Raw genomic sequence first — 17,734 nt, forward strand, 5'->3', positions numbered from 1 at the left:
AGAAGGGGACTTTTCAGGGGATACTTATCTGTCAGCCACCAGTGTTGCTTCTAGCATGATCTGCTACCAGTAATAGCTAATTAATGGACATACACTGTCAGTCACAAGCAAGCAGCCCCTGCAACAGGTGCTAAGTTTTCTGGGCGGATGATCTCCAGATTTGTACTGTTGCCTCATTCTGCAAAGCCCTGTCTAGAAAATGAGAATAATTCAAAGTGCAGAGAAAAACAACTGAAAAGCATAAAATATCTGGTTCTTTTCATCTCTAAGCCAAAAAGAGCACAACAGGACTAGGTGGGAGTGCTGGGGATGGGGCGGTGCCTGTCTGAAAGCCCTGGGCAGAACAATGGTGGAGAAAGAAATCGAAGAACCCTTTTCCTTACGACTGAGAAGTAGTCTCGCTTCCTGAATGAGTCCATTTTCTGATTACAACTGAACTAGGCTACTTCCTTTTATTTTAACTACAGCTTCCATCTGGCACTGGCCAGGAATGGTCCGGGGTTGTTCCACACTACTGTGTGAACTTTGGCACCTTGGCCTGGCAGCTCTGCACTGACCAGGGGGGTGTGGCTGCTCCATTAGTAATGAATTCTCTCTTTTCCTGAGAAATTTTCTACCTCCAGCTCTAAGTTATTGAGGGAACAGAGCAGAGCCTTAGTTCCTCACTAATGGGGAATCTATGATTGCAGCTGGGGAAGCGTATTCCAAAACAGGAGGGCTGCTTGGGAGAATGCATTAAGAGACTGAGTGAACCCAGCCTGGGAGCAGCACTTGGCATCTGGCCCTTGCAGCACCACCTCCTCTGGACTAGCGGCAGAACTGACCCACATTTTCCATTAGCTCAAGAAAAGGTTCTCTGTATTCTGACTGGGGAGAAGGCGGCACTGGTTTGGGTTCACTGGCCCTATCACGGGGACAGTCTTATCAGCTTTTAATATGATCAATGGAGTGAGCCTCCCCCCTTAGTCAGCAGTCCCTTTTCTTTTATAGTCAAGTCGGATTGATTTTCCTATTTTATTTTCAGTACCCCAAGTGCTAGGTCTTGACCCACAACTTCTCCTTGGGAGAAGAGCCAAGGAAAGCAGCCTCTGCCTCTGTGACTCCGACCAGCATGCTCACCTTATCAGCCTGGAATTAAGCTGACATAAAAGCATGAAGGGACTTAATAAAGATAAAATTAATTTATTTGCCCTCATCAAGTGGGGGCTTTACCTAGCTTGCAGAGCACAAATCATGTCCTGCAACCATGGCTTGGGAATCTAGTCTGGAGTGCCTGCTCCCTCCGGGGCCACCTGAGCCAGCCCTCTTTGTCCCCATTTTCCTCCAGCATGCAAGGGAAGCTTCGGTGCATGTGTGTCAGCATGAGCTAAGCCAGGGCCAAACCCAGGAGCCTCCCCAGCAGTGGGGACAGAGGCTTGTGGGCAGGCAGAGGACTGGTCCATGTTGGCCAGGGTGGATCTGGTCAGGTCAGTGGAGAGAGCTGCTGTTCTGCTCCTCAAAGGCTACCTTGCCCAGAAGCTGACTCTCCAGCTCCACACTGCCCACCGGCAGCTGAAAGAAGCTCATCTCGGCTGCCAAGGCGGCCACGGCAGAGGGGTCCTGACCGAACTGAGCTCGCAACATCATGTCCATTTTTTCCAGCCGCCGCTTTAGCCGCTTGGCTTCGCGCTCCCGGATAAGCCGGGCCTGCCGTTTCTCCGGAGTCTCGTTGGCGCGTTTAAGCCTCATGGCCTCTCGGTCCCGCTGCAGGCGGCGTGCCCGCTGCTCGTCAGTTTCCTGCAGGCGCTGCAGGCGCTTGGCCTCCCGGTCCCGCATGCGCCTCACTTCCCGTTCTTCAGGGGTCTCGTTGTCCCTCCGGCTCTTCTTGGCCGTGCGCTCCCGTTCCAGCCTCTGCAGCCGAACCTCCAAAGGCTCGTTCTGCCGCCGCAGTGCCCATTTGCGGACCCCAGGCGCCTGGGCTTCTAGCAGCTTGCGGTAGGCCGCACAGTTGTTGCACACCAGCAGGATGCCAGCAGGGTACACAGGGGGACTGAAGGCAATGTCCTTCCCCTCTGCACTGGAGGGGCCTTCGCTGTGGTTGGGGGGTACAGACTCCATATTCAGTACTTCCGGAAGCTTTTCACTGAAAAGAAAAAGCATGGGACAGTCAGTGACCTCTCTGCCTGGCTCAGACTATAAAAAAGTCTGGTCCTCTGGGCTGACACAGGGGTTGGTCTCGCTGCAATTCCTTGGAAATGCAGCCCCCAGCTGTCCCCCCACTCCCCAGGTCAAATGCAGGGGAAGAGGCAAGTGCTTAAGGCCAGGCCCACCAGGGCGACTGGCTTTTGTACACACCTAGTGACTCAGTCCCTCTACTTTTCTGCCACTCTTTCTAAATAGAAAGTCTCTCCTATGGACTAAACTCTTAGAAAGGAAGCCTGAAGCATGGCCCAGGAACAACGCCCATGAAGGGAGACAAGGCACTTTCCTCTTGCACTGTCAGCCTCTCTCCTTTGGCATCAATTGGGATGAAGAACAAGAACCTTTGGAAAATGTCAGTCTGGAACACAGAATCCACCGGAGCCAAGCTGAGGCAACCATACAGCATGGGGGTAAGCATTCCTGAAGCAATGGCGACCGAGGCCTAAACACTGGCCATCCTGGCAAAGGCCGCCTCTTCCCAAGGCATGACTGACTTAGGACCTTACTTCAGACTTTTCCCTCCTTTCCTAGTGGGAAATGGGAGAGGGAAATTGGGAACATTTCTCCTTAAACCAAAAGGAGTAAAATAGTTATATGCTAGGACCAATTCTGTTTCCAAAAGTACCTGGGTGAGTGTGATCTGTCTACACTGCCTGGCTCCCTTCTGGCAAAGAGCAGCCCTTCCTACAGCATGGCCCCACATGGAGAAGCAACATAAAGCTGACCTGTTGAAGGTGGCGTGGCTGGTGAAACGAGCTCCACACACTGCACAGTTAGACCGCTGGTCCTCGGAGTGGATGAGGAGGTGGCGGCCCAGCGATCCTGGGGAGCTGAGGGCTCGGCCACACACGGGGCACACGTAACTCTTGGCACTCACCACTGCTGCAGTGTGCTGGAAAAGACAACCTGGTTTCAAACCAGTGACTTTCTCTCACACGTCATTTTCAAGCCACCACCCTCACCACGAACACCACCCACTGGGCAAAGTTCATCTGCCTTAGTGGGAACAGAAGACTCAAAGCTTCTCTCTGCATGACGCCTGTAGGAGCTAAGGCTTGTAGGAGTTCAAGTTTGGAGCTTCTGACCTACTATCTTGCTGGTCTAGGTTCTGACTCTCCTGAGAAATGGAGAGGCTGGATGAGTAAATTTATGTGCATGACTCATGTAACTACAGTGTCTGAACCAGAATACTTTTCAGGATCTCTTTCTGGACACATAGTTGGAGGACTTTCAAGTGCAATTTAAAAATGATGAAGAAATAAAGATCTAAGTAGGAAACAACAGGAGAGAGATATGCAAATAAGAAGAGAGTGTGTGTTAGCAGGAATATGAACTTAAATTTATGTACTTCTGAAAAAAGCACTGGAGCTAATATATTCTCAAGATATATCACAAGGCACACACCTTTACAATTGAGTCTAGGCTACCAACTTAGGAGGGTTATCTTGTCAGAAACCATATAGGTACTGTTGATCAGAATATGCAAGTCCCACCCTGATCCTCTGATCCTGGTCTATTAGAGACATTTAGTTTACTTTATTCTTTTAAAGTCAAGCTTTATTCTTCATTAACAAATATTGGCTTTTATTTCATGTCTGAAACATTCATTAATACTTTCAGTAGAAATCATGAAAGTTTCCCCAGGGTCTCTACCTGGGGACTCTAATAATAATGTTATCCAATATATACTATCTATTCTCTCCAGAGTATTGTGCAATGAACAGGGAACAGAAATCATTTTTCTGAAGAAGGAACTGAATCCCAAGGAAGGCAATTAACTTAAAATCAAGGTCAGAGGTTAAGATGACACATCTAGGGCTGGAAAGAACTTGAGTCCAAAAGAATGTATGCTTCTCTCAGACGCTATACCTGGTAGACATGAGCAATGAGTTGTTCTCGGCTACCACAGTCCAACTGACAAAGGGGACACTGACAAAGACCAAGCATGGGATCCGAATTCAAATGTTCCGTGACCTATAAACAAGTAAAAGTTAATTAACAATATAAAAGACAAGTAAATGGATATTGCATTCAGCTGTTCCTGAACCCAGAGTGTCTATTACTAACTTCTTCCTCTTTTCTCACCCCCTTCACAGGGCACAAATTATAAGAACAAAAACTGACTCCATCTCCTCCTCTGCTCTATGTAGAAACAATTTAGGAGGAGATATTTAAGTTCATCTTCATTTCCATCCTCCTTCCAGCTCTCAGCAGGAGAAATGAGGATGGTTTCATAAGCACTATTCAGTCTCCATTTCCTACCAAGATATGTTTGAGGGGGAGAGTAGCCACATAACTCCCTTCTTTGCATATTTCAAGGGGGAAGGGGAAAAGAAAGGGACGTAACTGGAAAAGAGAGCTCCCTAGGTAACAAATGCTTGTCTTTTCTTTTGTATACATGAATAGAGATTAGGAAAAAAGTGTTCTGGAGGGGAAAAAGGGAGAAGTGGAGGGCAGGAAGCAGGAGGAGGCTGACAGGGAGAGAGAGGGAGAGAGAGAGAGAGAGAGAGAAAGAGAGAGAGAGAGAGATGACAGAGATGGGCCCATGCTGTGGGCACTGGTCACTTGCCTCATGCTCCCCTATCACCTCATTCCCTCCAACACTCTGCTCTGCGTTCTCTAACTCCTTTTTCACTTTCACCATCCCGCCATCCTCCTCGGATGTGTGGGAAGAGACTTCGTCTTGCGTGGTCTCCTCTTCGTCCCCCTCACTGTCGCCTGGAAGACACAAACCGGTCACTTAGTCTGACTCTGTCGAGCCTCAGTCCTGAGCTTCCCGACACACAAACTCACAGCTGAGTCTGCAGGCAAAGTAGACACAGCTATGAATGCCGAGAACCATACAAGTTATGGGAAATACCCTACAGAAAGAATTTGGGTTCTGGACACTGTACAAATGGACAGCGAACTGGTGTTGTTGGAAAATGGTCACAGAGCCCAATTTGTGTCAGAGCCCTGCCACGGAAAGCGTCTTCCCCCATGGGTCCCCATGCGTTTATTTCACACTTTCAAGTCAAGCCTCCCCACATAAGCCCAAGCATCGTCTCCAGGGCTACATACATTCACCTCCAACATCCCTTACAGATGCTCCCCTCAGCTTGCTAGGCATTTGGCACATTTATTACTTCTCCCTGCTCGAGGTCCCCACCATTCCTCCCTCCTCATGGCAGCCCCCTAGAAGCTGGCAGGCTCTTTCCCTTGCTTGATGAAGGTGACTCCTTTGGAGAAAGAGCTGTCTTGGCCAATGCTACTAAGGTTTTTTTAGGGAAGATGCTGCTCATTGCTTGCAGGGCTGCCACCCAGGAGGAGCATAAGCCTTAGGAGGTCATTGGAAAGGACAAAGTGTAATTCTTGATAACTAAAGCTGATTTGCTTTTAGTTACTTATAGAAGATGGTTTAGATCAGACCAAAGACTAGACCAAAGCAGCTACAAGGTCCCTGGCCTCCATTCCAAGAAAGCTGAGCAGTCAAAACAAATCCATGAGACCCCAGGTCTTCCTAAGCCCATCTATTGGCCAATTCCCAGGCCTGACCATGAGGCCAGAAGGAGAGGACAGACACTAGTTGGCTCCAAGCATAGGTAATGGGAATGACTTCCACTGGCACGACACTTACTTCCTACCTACATCCCTTGTACCTCGAGATCCAAACACTACCAACTGATATCTTAGGAAAAATCACCCATTATGAAGGTCTGAGAGCAAGTCGGATCCCTGAGAGAAAAATGGCCATCCGGCTTTCTGCTTAGCTTGTCCCAGCATCTAGGAAAAAGTACTTTGCACCAACTACGCAGGTGCTGGATGAAGGCTTGCAGAACTGAAGGTGCTCCTTTATGAAGTAGCCCATTCCATTTTTAGACAACTAATAGAAAAATGTATATTATTTATAACATTGAGCTGAAAAGTGGGTCCCTCTAACTTCCATGCACTAGTCTGTGGATCTCTTCAGGATTTATGAAGTGAATCCAGATTATCTGTCTAAAGCTACATATTTATGTTAGTTCCTCTCATTGGCTCGATGGGCTAGGTTGGAACTTTATACATACAATAGACATTCACACACACACACACACACACACACACACACACACACACACACACACACACGATAAATTGAAGTACTTTGAGTTATGTCCATATCTTTATCTATTCAAAAGCTTCAGTGCTTTGATAATGAAGGACTGATACTTATTCAATAAGTGTGTATTTTATAACCAACTCTTTTTTGGTGCAGGGGAAAAGAGGAAAGGTGGCAGGTTACTTCTAAATTTAGATGAAATGTTTAATACAACTGATTGTATTCATCTTTTTATTTAAAAAAAGCCTATCAAAAGGAAAATTACATTTTTTTCTTAGATGGAACTGCCTTTTTTAACTCCCCCTTTCTTATTCCCCCAGCTGCCACACTCACTCTCTTGAGAACAGAGCTATATTTTTCATAACAAAATGGTTAGATTTTTCTAGATTTTGTCATGCCCGAGATCAGGTCTTTTCCTCTCAGTATTTTCTGTCAGTATTTGAGGGCATTGTTAGATATTTTCATAGTTAATCCTTTCAACTTCCTCTCTCCACATTATAATGTTAAGTAAAAACTCTTAACAGGAACTTCTTTCCTGAAAGGAGATGTCAAATTTGATCTAAGGATCACTCCTATATCATACTAGACATTGAAATGCATCCTACATTCCCATATTTTTAGAGGATCACCACCCCACCCACCATCCTTTTAAAACCAGAGCTGTGACTTCAATGGGAGAAACTATACCAATGACTACTTTTCAAGAATTGTCTCAAGTCCTGGCAGTTTCAGTGACTCATCAGGTCCACAAAGCTAGGACTTTGTCAGAGACACAGTGTGAGCCCAAGTTTTTCCCGGTTCCACACTGGCTCTCCAGCCAATGCAACACAAAACCTCTCAGAGACTCCTTCTGTCTTATTAATTACAAAATATAAAGAGATGCCCCAGAGACAAGGAACCACTTTCCCCTGTTTCCATGCTTGTTTGGGCAGCAGTTGTTCCTATGTACACAAATATATACACTAAAAATTAGTGTGTCCAGCCCTGGATAGAGAGGAAAACAAGATTTCCACCCTGTCCTAACAGAAGGGAAGCACAGACCCACTTCTCAACCACAACACCTTTTGTGAGTCTAACTTCCCATCTCCTTTCAGCCTCACCCCCATGCATACTCCCCACAGCACACACTCTGATATTCCTCTCCCCATTGCCCTGAGTCATTACCAGAAGGTGCAGAACTCACTGCTACTGGAGGCCTGATCTCTCAGTTGTTGGATAGCTGGATGCTGATTGCCAAGATCTCCAGGAAAATCAGTTTTCATCATCGCCTGTCGGGCTTGCTCCTCCAGCCCAGCAAATACCTGTTCCCCTGGTGGTCACAAGGAAAAACAGTCAAGCTACGAGCTGGAGCAGCACATCTCCAGGGAGGCTTACAGGAAGGTCAAATCTGACCATTCAAATGTAAGGAGACAGGCTGCAAGGATCCTTCATCTCCAAGTTGGGTTATTGCCTCCACTAGACTTCTGGGAGCATCTAATCTTCCTAAGCAATATTTAATGTTTTCTGAGCTATCCATGGCCAACATTTCTAGAAAAACCTACATACTCCTTTCCTTTACATCCTACTAGCCTTGAGTTACTTCAAAGGGAATCAAATGCTAAAGAGCAATTGCTTTCAATTTCATTTGCAAACCTTCTGTTTATGACTGGGGAAATTAAGGCAAGGGGATGGGAAGTCATCAGGCAGAATTAGAATCTTCAGGCTAGGGAGAGTGATTCCCAATTCACACACTTTCTGGTATCAAAGTGTAAAGGCAAAAAGCAAGCTAGTATAACCTGCTGGCTGAGCACACACTTTCGGAAGCTTCTCTAATCCTTTCAAGTAACAAATCTAGATAAGGATCTTCCACCTCCCAAGGTGTTTTCCTCTGGAGTTTCTTTTTAATAGCCAATGAGTAAGACCCCAAAAGTTCAGTAACTTCTGATTCAATAATGGACTAAAAGGAGAACAGACACTCCAAGTTCAGTAACTTCTGATTCAATAATGAACTAAAAGGAGAACAGACACTCCCTGAACCTATTTATACTGAAACATTACTTTTGTTGAGACACATGCTCTGATGGGGCTGACTGGGCACTAGATATATCCTGGGCTCTCTTCTTTCTCTTGAAAATTTGTCAAAATCTGGGCTCAACCTTCTGTTTCCTTAGCTGTCAGCTCCATCTCTGGCACATGCCAAGCACTGAATAAATGCTTGCCGGCCCACTTCTGGTTAAATAGCCTGAGGCTCTGCTTAGGACTCCAGGAGTTAACTTCTGGATGCCCTGCTCCTCACCCCATATGGCACAGCAGGGAGGGGAGCATGGAACCTGGATCATGGATTCCCTAGCCAGTGAGAGGAGCAGCTGAGAAGCACCCGGGACACACCTCACCACTGATGGAGCCTTTCTTGTCAGAGGCAAGAGAAGAAAAGGAGAGCTTGGGTTCCACACCACATTCCTCGGATGGAGAAGGATGGCAAGTGGAAGCCTGCTTATCTTCTCCTGGTCCAGCCTTCCATGAGGGAAAGGCCTGAGGGGCATCACTACAAGTGAGGGCAGTGGGTGTGGAGTTGGGAAGACTCTAATTCAGACCTGGCCTCAGACAGACTCAGCTTTCTTATCTGTAACAAGGGGATAACAAAACCACCTGATTCCCACAAGAGTGATGATCAAATGAGGTAATGAGAGTAAAGTGCTTAGCCCAGTGCCTAGCACACAGTAAGTGCCACATAAATGTTAGTTATTAGGCAGGCAGGTGGTCAGATGAGTAATTCTGAAAGCAGATGGGAGAGAACCTCTTCTGGGCAGAGGCAGCCTGCCCATACCAATGCTGGTCACTGCCCCTGCTTCATACTAAGGGGGGTTCACAGCAGGGCAGAATCAATCAAGCAGCAATGAACACCCATCAGGGACGGGCCCTAGACAAAAATCAGACAGGCTACACATTCAAGGAGCTTACTTCTTTAAGAAGAGAGAAAAAGAACCTCTAAAAATCTCTACTGATTGAGACCTTAGGCTTTCCTGGACTGTCACATGAGCTCCTGACAAAATGAGCAAGAACTGCTGTCCTCGACAGGAGACTGAGGACCTGACTTGAGCCTGGCTGCCAGGGCCCAGAGATCACTGGGTCCAGTGTCCTGCTTTGGCACTGAGGGAGCTGAGGCCCAAGAAAAAGGGACTGGATCAAGGTCCCCAAGCTAGGAAGTGGGAAAACCAAGAGGAAAACACCGAGCCGATGACCCATAGAAATGCTCTTTCCATGGCTTGCAGGCCGCTCTGCCTCCACATCCCATAGGGCATGAGCACGTGCTTAAGGATAAGGGGGAACAGACCAGTATGACCCTGGAGGCCAAAGGATGAGCAACAGAGACTTCAGTGAAAAACAACAGCCTTTGTTGCATTCTGACCAAAAACAACTGGTCCTAAAGGGAGGTAATAAGGAGCTTGTGATTGTATGGTTAGAATACAACACCAGGGTGACTACTGTTGACGGTGAAGTTCATGACATCCAAAGAAAATAGAAACATTTTATGGTTATATTCTTCAATAGCAGCTAAGAGTTTCCCAATGAGAGACATAACTTTACAGTTCAGCTAATCACCACCAAGGGGGCTCAAAGGTTCCCACCCATGGCTATCTTCAACAGACAAGATGGACAGCCAAGGGCATTCTCCAAGTGGACAAGAGTCTGTTTTGCACAATTTCTCTTCCTCCAGGACATTATTGACTGCCTTTAGCATACTAATGCTTAAACAAATGAAGTCTGCCACCCTTTTGAATCAATTTGTCAGGAAAAGCTTATCATTTTTTGGCTTCTAGTCTTCCTGACCTAGAGGAAGAAATCCCACCATTTAAAATAAGTGAGCAAATTTTTAAAAAATCTATTCTTCCAGACAAAGTACAGTAAAAAAGATTTATAGTAGGAAGGTAAGACCTATGAATAACTTTAAAGAAAGCAATAGTAATCCAAACACTAGGAGCTATACTTCTATATGAAAATACTGGACTTGGTGTTTATACCCAGCTATAGTTGAAATGTGAACAGATTATAGTAATAAATTTTAAAAATTAAGTGAATTACAGAATTGTTTATGACTATTTCCTCATTTTGAAGCAAGTAGGACAGATTCTTTCTCCTTTACATAGTACAAGAACAGCTTAATCAAACACGACTGCTTGGCCACTAATAGTTGAGAAAAAGGCATTTGAGTACCACAACAAGCTAGCATAATTCTGCCCATCTTTGCCAATGAAATAGAAATATTGTGGTCTTGGTCTGGCAAAAGCTCTGGCAGCCTGGCTGATGCTCAATGCAAGGAAGATCAAGGAGACCAAGTTAGGAGAAAGGACAATTGAAAGGCATGGATTGGAAGGTATGACATGAAGTCAAAGATTGTAGGATTTGATTTCTTTTTTCTGTGACCCTGATATGGCAAAACTAGTCTCTGTAACAAAAGAAATGCCATTTTAGGATTTTGTAAGATACAAAAGCACATCCTGAGAAAAGCAGGGAGTCATGAAGTGCTGCCACCATAGGGGCCCCCTCCCACTGATAGTCTGCCTTACTATTTCCTCTTGTAAATGTAGACTAGAACAGTCCCCTCTCTCACAAGGATGCTAAACCCAGGTATGCTCTTCAGATGAAAGAGAGATTACGTGATTGGTGCTTCAAGAATAAAGGCTCTGGCCCTTTTATAAGCTCCCTCAGAGTAGGGACTGTCTCTTGCCTCTTCTGGTTTCCCCACAGTACAGCTCAGTGCTTGGCACTGAGTAACTGAGGTGGCCTGCCCACACCAATGCTGGTAGCTGCCCCTGCTCCATACTAAGAAGCAGGGCAGAATCAACCAAGCAGCAATGAACACCCAACAGAGATGGGCCCTAGATAAAAACAGGTTACACACTCAAGGGGCTTACTTCTTTAAGAAGAGAAAATGGACCTCTAAAAATTTCTATTTAGTACATAGTACTAACAATATAGTAGATGCTTAATAAATGTTGATTGGTTAAGATTGCAATAGGAAATTGAAGACCTCTTAAGATGAAAGTTCTGTTTTTTAAGCAGCTTGCTTTATATGAGTACACTAATTGAAAGGCACATGGAAGTTGATGTATTTGTGGCTGTCTTTTTAGATGCAGCTGTCAGGGACTAACAGGAGATCCAACAAATATCTCAGACCTTTAACATCTGCTAGATCATTGAAATGTCACTGAGACTTCCTCTGAGTTTTCATTCCAAAAGTTCTATGTTCACTTCTTTTAAAAATGAGCTAGATCTAGCCCAGGAATCCCTCTAGAGAATTTGTTTTGAGGAGGAGGAGGAAGGAAGAGGTGAAGAGAGGCAGATGGTCACCAAGCCCAGCACACTCCAAGATCCTCCAAGCAGGATCTGTGGAGCTGCAGCCAACAATCGCAACCTGGCCGCAGGAGCGGGGCGCTGCTGTTCTAGGGCTCTGGGCCATGGCAAATGCTCTGTTTTCCTGGAATGCAGATCCAGTGAACCCGATTATCACCTCTCTTCTCTGCTCATGAGCCCTGCCTGGGAGCAAAGCTTCTGCAACCTCCTCATGCCTCCTGGATCTTGAGTCCATTCTGGTCCTTTATCAGAGGATGAGGTAGACACAGGATTGACACAGGACCTTCCTTTCAGCCAAGCCAAGCAGAAGCATCCAAACGACCTACAGGCCACCAGCATTATTCCCCCAGGGCCAGTGAAAAGGCTGTCTTCTAATGGTCAGGGCCAGCTCTATTCCACTAATGAGAAAGAAACAGCCGTAGGGAACAGACCTCCAGTATCTTTTTGCCTTTCAGTCAATCCTGGTAAATCCACTCTCTGAGAGGGGTTCAGACTTTCAGACCTGCTCTGTTTGCCTGTTCTCCAGGAGCAGTTCCTATTTGGAATTCCCAGCCCAAGAGGGGAAGGTCTCTGCAAAAGAGCCTGCTCTGAGCTCCATCACCATACCAGCTCCAGTTACTCCCCTCTCACATAAAGGTCACTCAGCTTGACTAGGTGCACCAAGGCAGCTGCGGATGTGTGCTGTGCTTCTCCCCCACTGATTCTCTGGGCCTCTGTCTCTGGCCTCCACTATCAAGGCTCTCAGGATCTGGCTAATGCAAGAAGGGACTGGAATGGAGTGAAGTTTCCAGGGGAAAGGCCTCCCACACAGTATTTACTGACTCCCTTTCATTCAGCCTGACCAGTCTTTCTACACAGTGAGGCCTAGAGGTAAAGGCTCTTCTCCTCTGATGGGCCTATACTGAATCTTGCTAGTTTACCCCAAGAGGGCACTGTGCCCCAGCCTGACCCTGCCCTGCCCGGAGCATTCTTTAGCAGCTCCCCTCCCTTGCCTGGTGGCTGCCCCCATGGCCTCTGTGCCAGATCATACCAGCCAAAGGTATTCAGTTCTCCGGCTTCTTCACCACAGTTCATTCTTTCACTGTTGCTTTGCCCCCCTCCCCCATCACCAATCTGCCTCTTCTCTTTCATCTTCATTTAATTCAGCCAACCACACCCACCTATACCCAAGAAAAACCCCACACAAGAGAATTTCCAACTCCTCCACCCATGCTAACAATTTCTCTCTCTCACAATTATTGCACAATTGCTCTGTAACCTCAATCCTTTCACCAAAAGCTATCTCATCTCAGACTCGATCACCATCTCCTCCTGAGAATGCCCCCATCTCATTCCTTCGGCTGTATTTCCATGCAAAGCTTCTTCTCCAACCACCAGACCTTACTTCAAGGATCTGCTTGTTACCCCAACTCTCAGACTGATACTCTTTCACCATTTTCTGTGTGAGAGCCTCCAGTCAGTAGAGATACCTTCCCCTTAATTCAATACAGTTTTTATGGAGCACTTACTATGTACGTATAGCCCTGGGTTTCTCCCACAGGAAATTTCCTTTTAAAAATCTGTTCCTTGATCTCCAGCAAGACCTCGACACCAAATTATGCTGCACCCAGCAAACCGTTAAGGAGCAATGGTAGGCTGCCTATTTCTGGCCAGGACTACTGTAAATCTCCCTTCTTCACTGTGTTTTATTTACTAGGAGACAGTGTGGCAGGATGGAGAAGAAAGCTGGCCCAGAAGTTGGGGAAAAGTAGGGGTTGGGTTGTCAGGCCAGCCATATACCAGCTGCACACCCCTGAGCACTTAATCAGAGGCAGCCAGTGGCACAGTGGGTATAATGCTGAGCCTAGAGTTCCTCAGTTTTCTCAAAAGAAAATGGGGATAATCATAGCACCTACTTCCAGGAGTGCAGTGAAGATCAAATGAGATCATATTTGTTTAAAAAAAAAAAAAAATCACTTAGCACAGTGCCTAGCACATAGTAAGTGCTCTATAAATGCTTCTCTTCCCCCTTCCCCCCTTTCTCTCAATGCCCCACTAATCTCTCTAAGATCAAAGGTTGTGCATGTGTTAACCTGCATCAGGGAAAGAATTCCCTCATCAAAAGCTCCCTATGCCAATGTAATCAGAGGAAAAGCCCTAATTCCTTTCAATTTGGATATAGTACTCTCTGCACAGGTCACTCTTCTGCTCAAAGACTTTCAATAGCTATTTATTGCCTGCAGAATTAGCTCTCAATTTGGGGCATTCAGGGCTCTCCAAGATCAAAGCCAAACCCACCTAAGTGTCTAATCACTGAACCTTAGGTAACCCACATCCATGGTCACTCTAGGTTTTGATCTGACATGTCTTCCCTCAGTCCATTTATCTAATCACCTTTACCTCTCATAGGCAATTCCCATCCCACCTATCTCAATCCTCCTGTCCCCAGCACTCTCTCAGTTCTCCAAAGGCCTGCACTTCTTACGAGCTGGACCATTCCCTTTAACAATTAACTGACAGAAAATATCTGCTTTTGATAAAATTTCTTGCATCCCTGCCATCAGCATTCTGTTACAATCAAACTCTGCTCTACCCTCCTCCGCAAATTAAACCTGATATTAACTACTGACAGCTAGCTTTCACCCTTTGGTCTAGAGCAGGCTCCTTAGAACTCATCTACTCCAGATCCCTTCATTTTCCTCATACTCACAGTGAACTTTATTTGGATTGGTCTGTTTCCGACGGGACATGTTTCCCTGGCCCCGTAGCTCTGGCCTTGTCCAGCTTCACCACTGGAAACGTTCCTGCCTTCTTGTAAGATGCTGACCTAGAGAGAGGGGTAACTGTTAGGCATTCTTCCCTCTGGGATCACACAAAGAGTAAAAGATTCTTAAAAATAGCCCCATGAAAATAACATGAAAAACCCAGGCTGTAAAGGAGCCTATGTATCAGGAAATGAAATTACTCCCAGAAAAATAGAAATGAACATATTCTCCAACCTAAGGCCAAAGTCCTCAGAGAATTCAGTGGAAGAGGAGACCTCCTCCAAAGTCCTCCACAAACTCCATTTGGAGGATGAGCAGGATCCTGGGAAGTGATCTTGAGCGCGGCCACCAGACAGAGCGAGAGAAAGACACGTGGGGACCCTGGGCCAGGATGATTTGGGGCCCAAAGAAATTCTGTCCCTGAATGGCATGTGAGGTAAGCAAAAAGCCTGGAGGGACGGGAGCTCACATTTCACATGCCCACAGGAAGTCAAGCACCGCAACAACTGGAGCTTCCAGACGGCTGTCAAGCTCACACTGTCGTTATCTCACCCGGAGGTGACAAAGGCTCTGTGGGATAGGAAAAGTCCCCAAATCCTGGACATCTATAAATGAAAAGGGTACGGGAAAACCCTGTTGTTGCCTAGCGATCCAAGTGTAAGGATGGATGAGTAGATGCACAGGAAGCTAATTCCCCAAAGGGAAGAAAGACCCTCTGCTTGTAAGGCGCCCTTACATGGGTCTGTGCCCACAGAGCCAGGGGCACAGCACACGCTAACGACTTCAGCAGCGAGACTCAGTGCCCGCAAAGAAAGAAGTTCCCTCTCCAGAGAAGGCTGCAGAATGTCTGTTCCCTTATCCCCTTTCCTGCTATAAAAGGAAAAAGAACTCACAGCATGAAGGGGCTTCAGAGTCTCTTTAGGAGGAAAGGAACAAGCCAGACCAAAGCCCCAATCCTACCAAAGGCAGAGCAGCCTGTACTCCATTCCCCTCTCAGACTTCCAGTCTTCCTCCGCTACAAAGCCATCCATCCCTTTGACATACAACAGATCTTATTCTAAGTTAACTGCGGAGTGGTTTAAACCAAGAGTGGCTTAATTATATTTCCAAACAGAGAGGCCTTTGCCGTTTGTCATCCCAGACTCTCACTCAGACCCTGCCCCAAGAGACAGAAAGCAGCCCCAACGGCTGAGACAGGCCTCCGGGAAATGGCAAGGGGAAGAGCTTTTTACCGGGCACAGAGAATCTTTTAAAATCACGCGTTAGAAACTAAAGCCCAGCCTCCCCCAGGAAAGGTTATAACGCTCCACCACGCAGGGTTTTCTGCGGCACTCACTGAGACTTTTTCCTCCTACTCCAGCCCAGTGATTAGCCTGTAAATACTCCAGCACGACGTGATCTCACCTAGTTTCCCAAAGGAGGCATTTAGAAGGTTCCCCGCTTTTATTCAGACCTCGGGGTTAATAAACTAAGACACCCCCTTTCTGTTGCACAATCGATCAAAAATAGCACGAACGGCCTTCTTTGCACAGAAGTTTCTCGGAGGAAAGCTCGAGTGCCTCTCTGGCTCTCCTTCCTGGGCCAGGGGCTATGGAGAAGGCTACGGCCGAGCCCAGGGAGCGCAGCGCTTCAGCACAGTCCAGGCTGCCCCGGCCTAGCATCCCCTCATCCCCCTAGCGGCCGAACCTTCTGGGCACAACAACCTGTGGGGTTCCAGGCAGCAGGAGGAACACCCCTTCTTTCCTTGCCTCTGCAAATGACTCGCAGACCCTCCCGCACTCCGCCCGGTAACAAGGCGCCGCGCTCTGCCCACAGGGGAAGCAGAAAGCCTCCGCTTGCAGCCCGCTCGGGGCAGCCCGGGCCGCGCTGAGGAGGCGGCCACTTCGTGCCTGACCGCTGAACAAAGAGGGGCCGCGGAGACACTCGGACTGGGGGGATCCGGGACCCTTACCGCGGCGGGAGAGCACTCCCGGGAACCCCCGGGCGAGCCGCTGGGAGCGAGCCCGCAGCCTCTCCCCTGCGCTCCTCGGCCGCCCCCCGGAGCCGGGGCCTCCCCCGAAGAGGCCGGTTGTATCTGCGGAATCCCAGGGAAGAGCCTGTGACCGCGGCCCGGCTCGGCAGCGGCTGTTCCGAACTGGAGCACAGGCAGGCGTCCCGGGGACCCCCCAGCACCCCGGGCACTCTCGGCAATCCGGAATTACAAAGTTTTCCGGGGAGCCCCAGACCCTAGGGTGAATGCCCCTCCCTGCCCCCCCCCAGCCCGGGCGGCTCGGCTCCCACGGCCACCCCTTTGTCACCCCCACCCCAGCCTGCCAAAGACAGATGGACGCGCAGACGGGAGAGGGAGGGCGGGGAGGAAGAGGCGCCGGCACCCCCACACCAGGCTCCCTCGGCGATCGGAGCCATGGCCAGGAAGACAGACCCCCGCCCCCAACCTCAAGAGGAAGAGATTGGGAAGTGAAGCCCCCAACCCCCCGGCCCAGAAGCAGACAGACAGACGGACAGACCAACAAACAAGGGCAGGGGGATGGGGGGCTTCGGGGCTCGCCTCTTCCTCCCCACCCTCTTCCAGACCGCCCTGAGGGTGCGCTCCCCTCCCCCACCCCAGACGCAGACAGACAAAAGGACAGACAGACCCAAGTCCGGACCGCCTCGGGAGGGGGCGGGAGCGGCTCTCTCTCCCACCCCGCGCCGGAACGTTCGGAACCCGGGCCGGGGGAGGGGGAGGGGGGCTCTTTACCCGGTACCGGGAGCTCCAGACCCCCACGCTGGGCCCCGCCTCCGGCCGGCCAGACAGACGGACCGCCGGACAATGGACCCCGGGTTCGCGGCTCGGGCCACGCCAGGTCCGGGGCCTCTCCGGGCCGGGGCCGGGGCCGGGGCCGGGCGGGCTCTGGCCGGGCCGTGCGCAGGGATCCTACGGGCGGCGTTGCAGACGGACAAAGCCAGCGGCAGACAGACAGACGGAGGGGGGAAAAGATGGCGACGCGAGCGGCGGGACCGCGCCGCTCGTGCACCCGCCAGCTGGGGGGCGCGTGCACGAGCAGGAGCCGCCGGAGCCGCGCCCCCGCCTCCCTCATCCCCGTTCGCCGCTGCCGGCTCCACCTTCTCCTCCTCACGGGCGGGGCGGGGGCGGGGTCTCCCTCCGGAGCCTCCCCCAACCGGCAGGCCCGCCTTACGGGGTTGGGCCTCCCTTCCCCTCTGCCACCAAGTTCAATCGAAGACCTCATATTCTCGCTTTCCCTGCCGACCCTCACCGACCCCCGCCACAACCAGTCCCCCCAAATCCTAAAGTGCCCGGCTCTTTCCGGCCCCCCTTCCTGCCCGAGCACCCGCCAGGGAGGGGGGAAGGGGAGGAGTTGCGAGTGACTTTGACCTCTGCCCCACCACCCCGGCG

General features: G+C 49.1%; 1 protein-coding gene across 4 annotated transcripts; it reads right to left on the reverse strand.

Moving 5' to 3' along the window:
- Positions 1–1,166: 1,166 nt before the first annotated feature.
- On the reverse strand, positions 1,167–17,582 carry ZNF821 (zinc finger protein 821). Of its 4 annotated transcripts, XM_074286054.1 has the most exons (7): positions 17,078–17,357; positions 14,283–14,399; positions 7,443–7,568; positions 4,751–4,899; positions 4,051–4,155; positions 2,907–3,073; positions 1,167–2,122 (listed from the first exon to the last, which is right to left on the reverse strand). In XM_074286054.1, the coding sequence occupies exons 2-7, from the start codon at positions 14,320–14,322 to the stop codon at positions 1,468–1,470; spliced, it is 1,242 nt and encodes a 413-aa protein (XP_074142155.1). In that variant the 5' UTR covers positions 14,323–14,399; positions 17,078–17,357; the 3' UTR covers positions 1,167–1,467. The 4 variants fall into 4 exon arrangements, with proteins under 4 accessions (XP_074142155.1, XP_074142156.1, XP_074142157.1 ...); XM_074286055.1 differs by lacking the exon at positions 7,443–7,568 and having other exon boundaries at positions 17,078–17,352; XM_074286056.1 differs by lacking the exon at positions 17,078–17,357 and having other exon boundaries at positions 7,424–7,568; positions 14,283–14,305.
- Between the last annotated feature and the right edge of the window lie 152 nt (positions 17,583–17,734).

Source organism: Sminthopsis crassicaudata, chromosome 2, assembly GCF_048593235.1.
Source record: "Sminthopsis crassicaudata isolate SCR6 chromosome 2, ASM4859323v1, whole genome shotgun sequence".
NCBI lineage: Eukaryota > Metazoa > Chordata > Mammalia > Dasyuromorphia > Dasyuridae > Sminthopsis > Sminthopsis crassicaudata.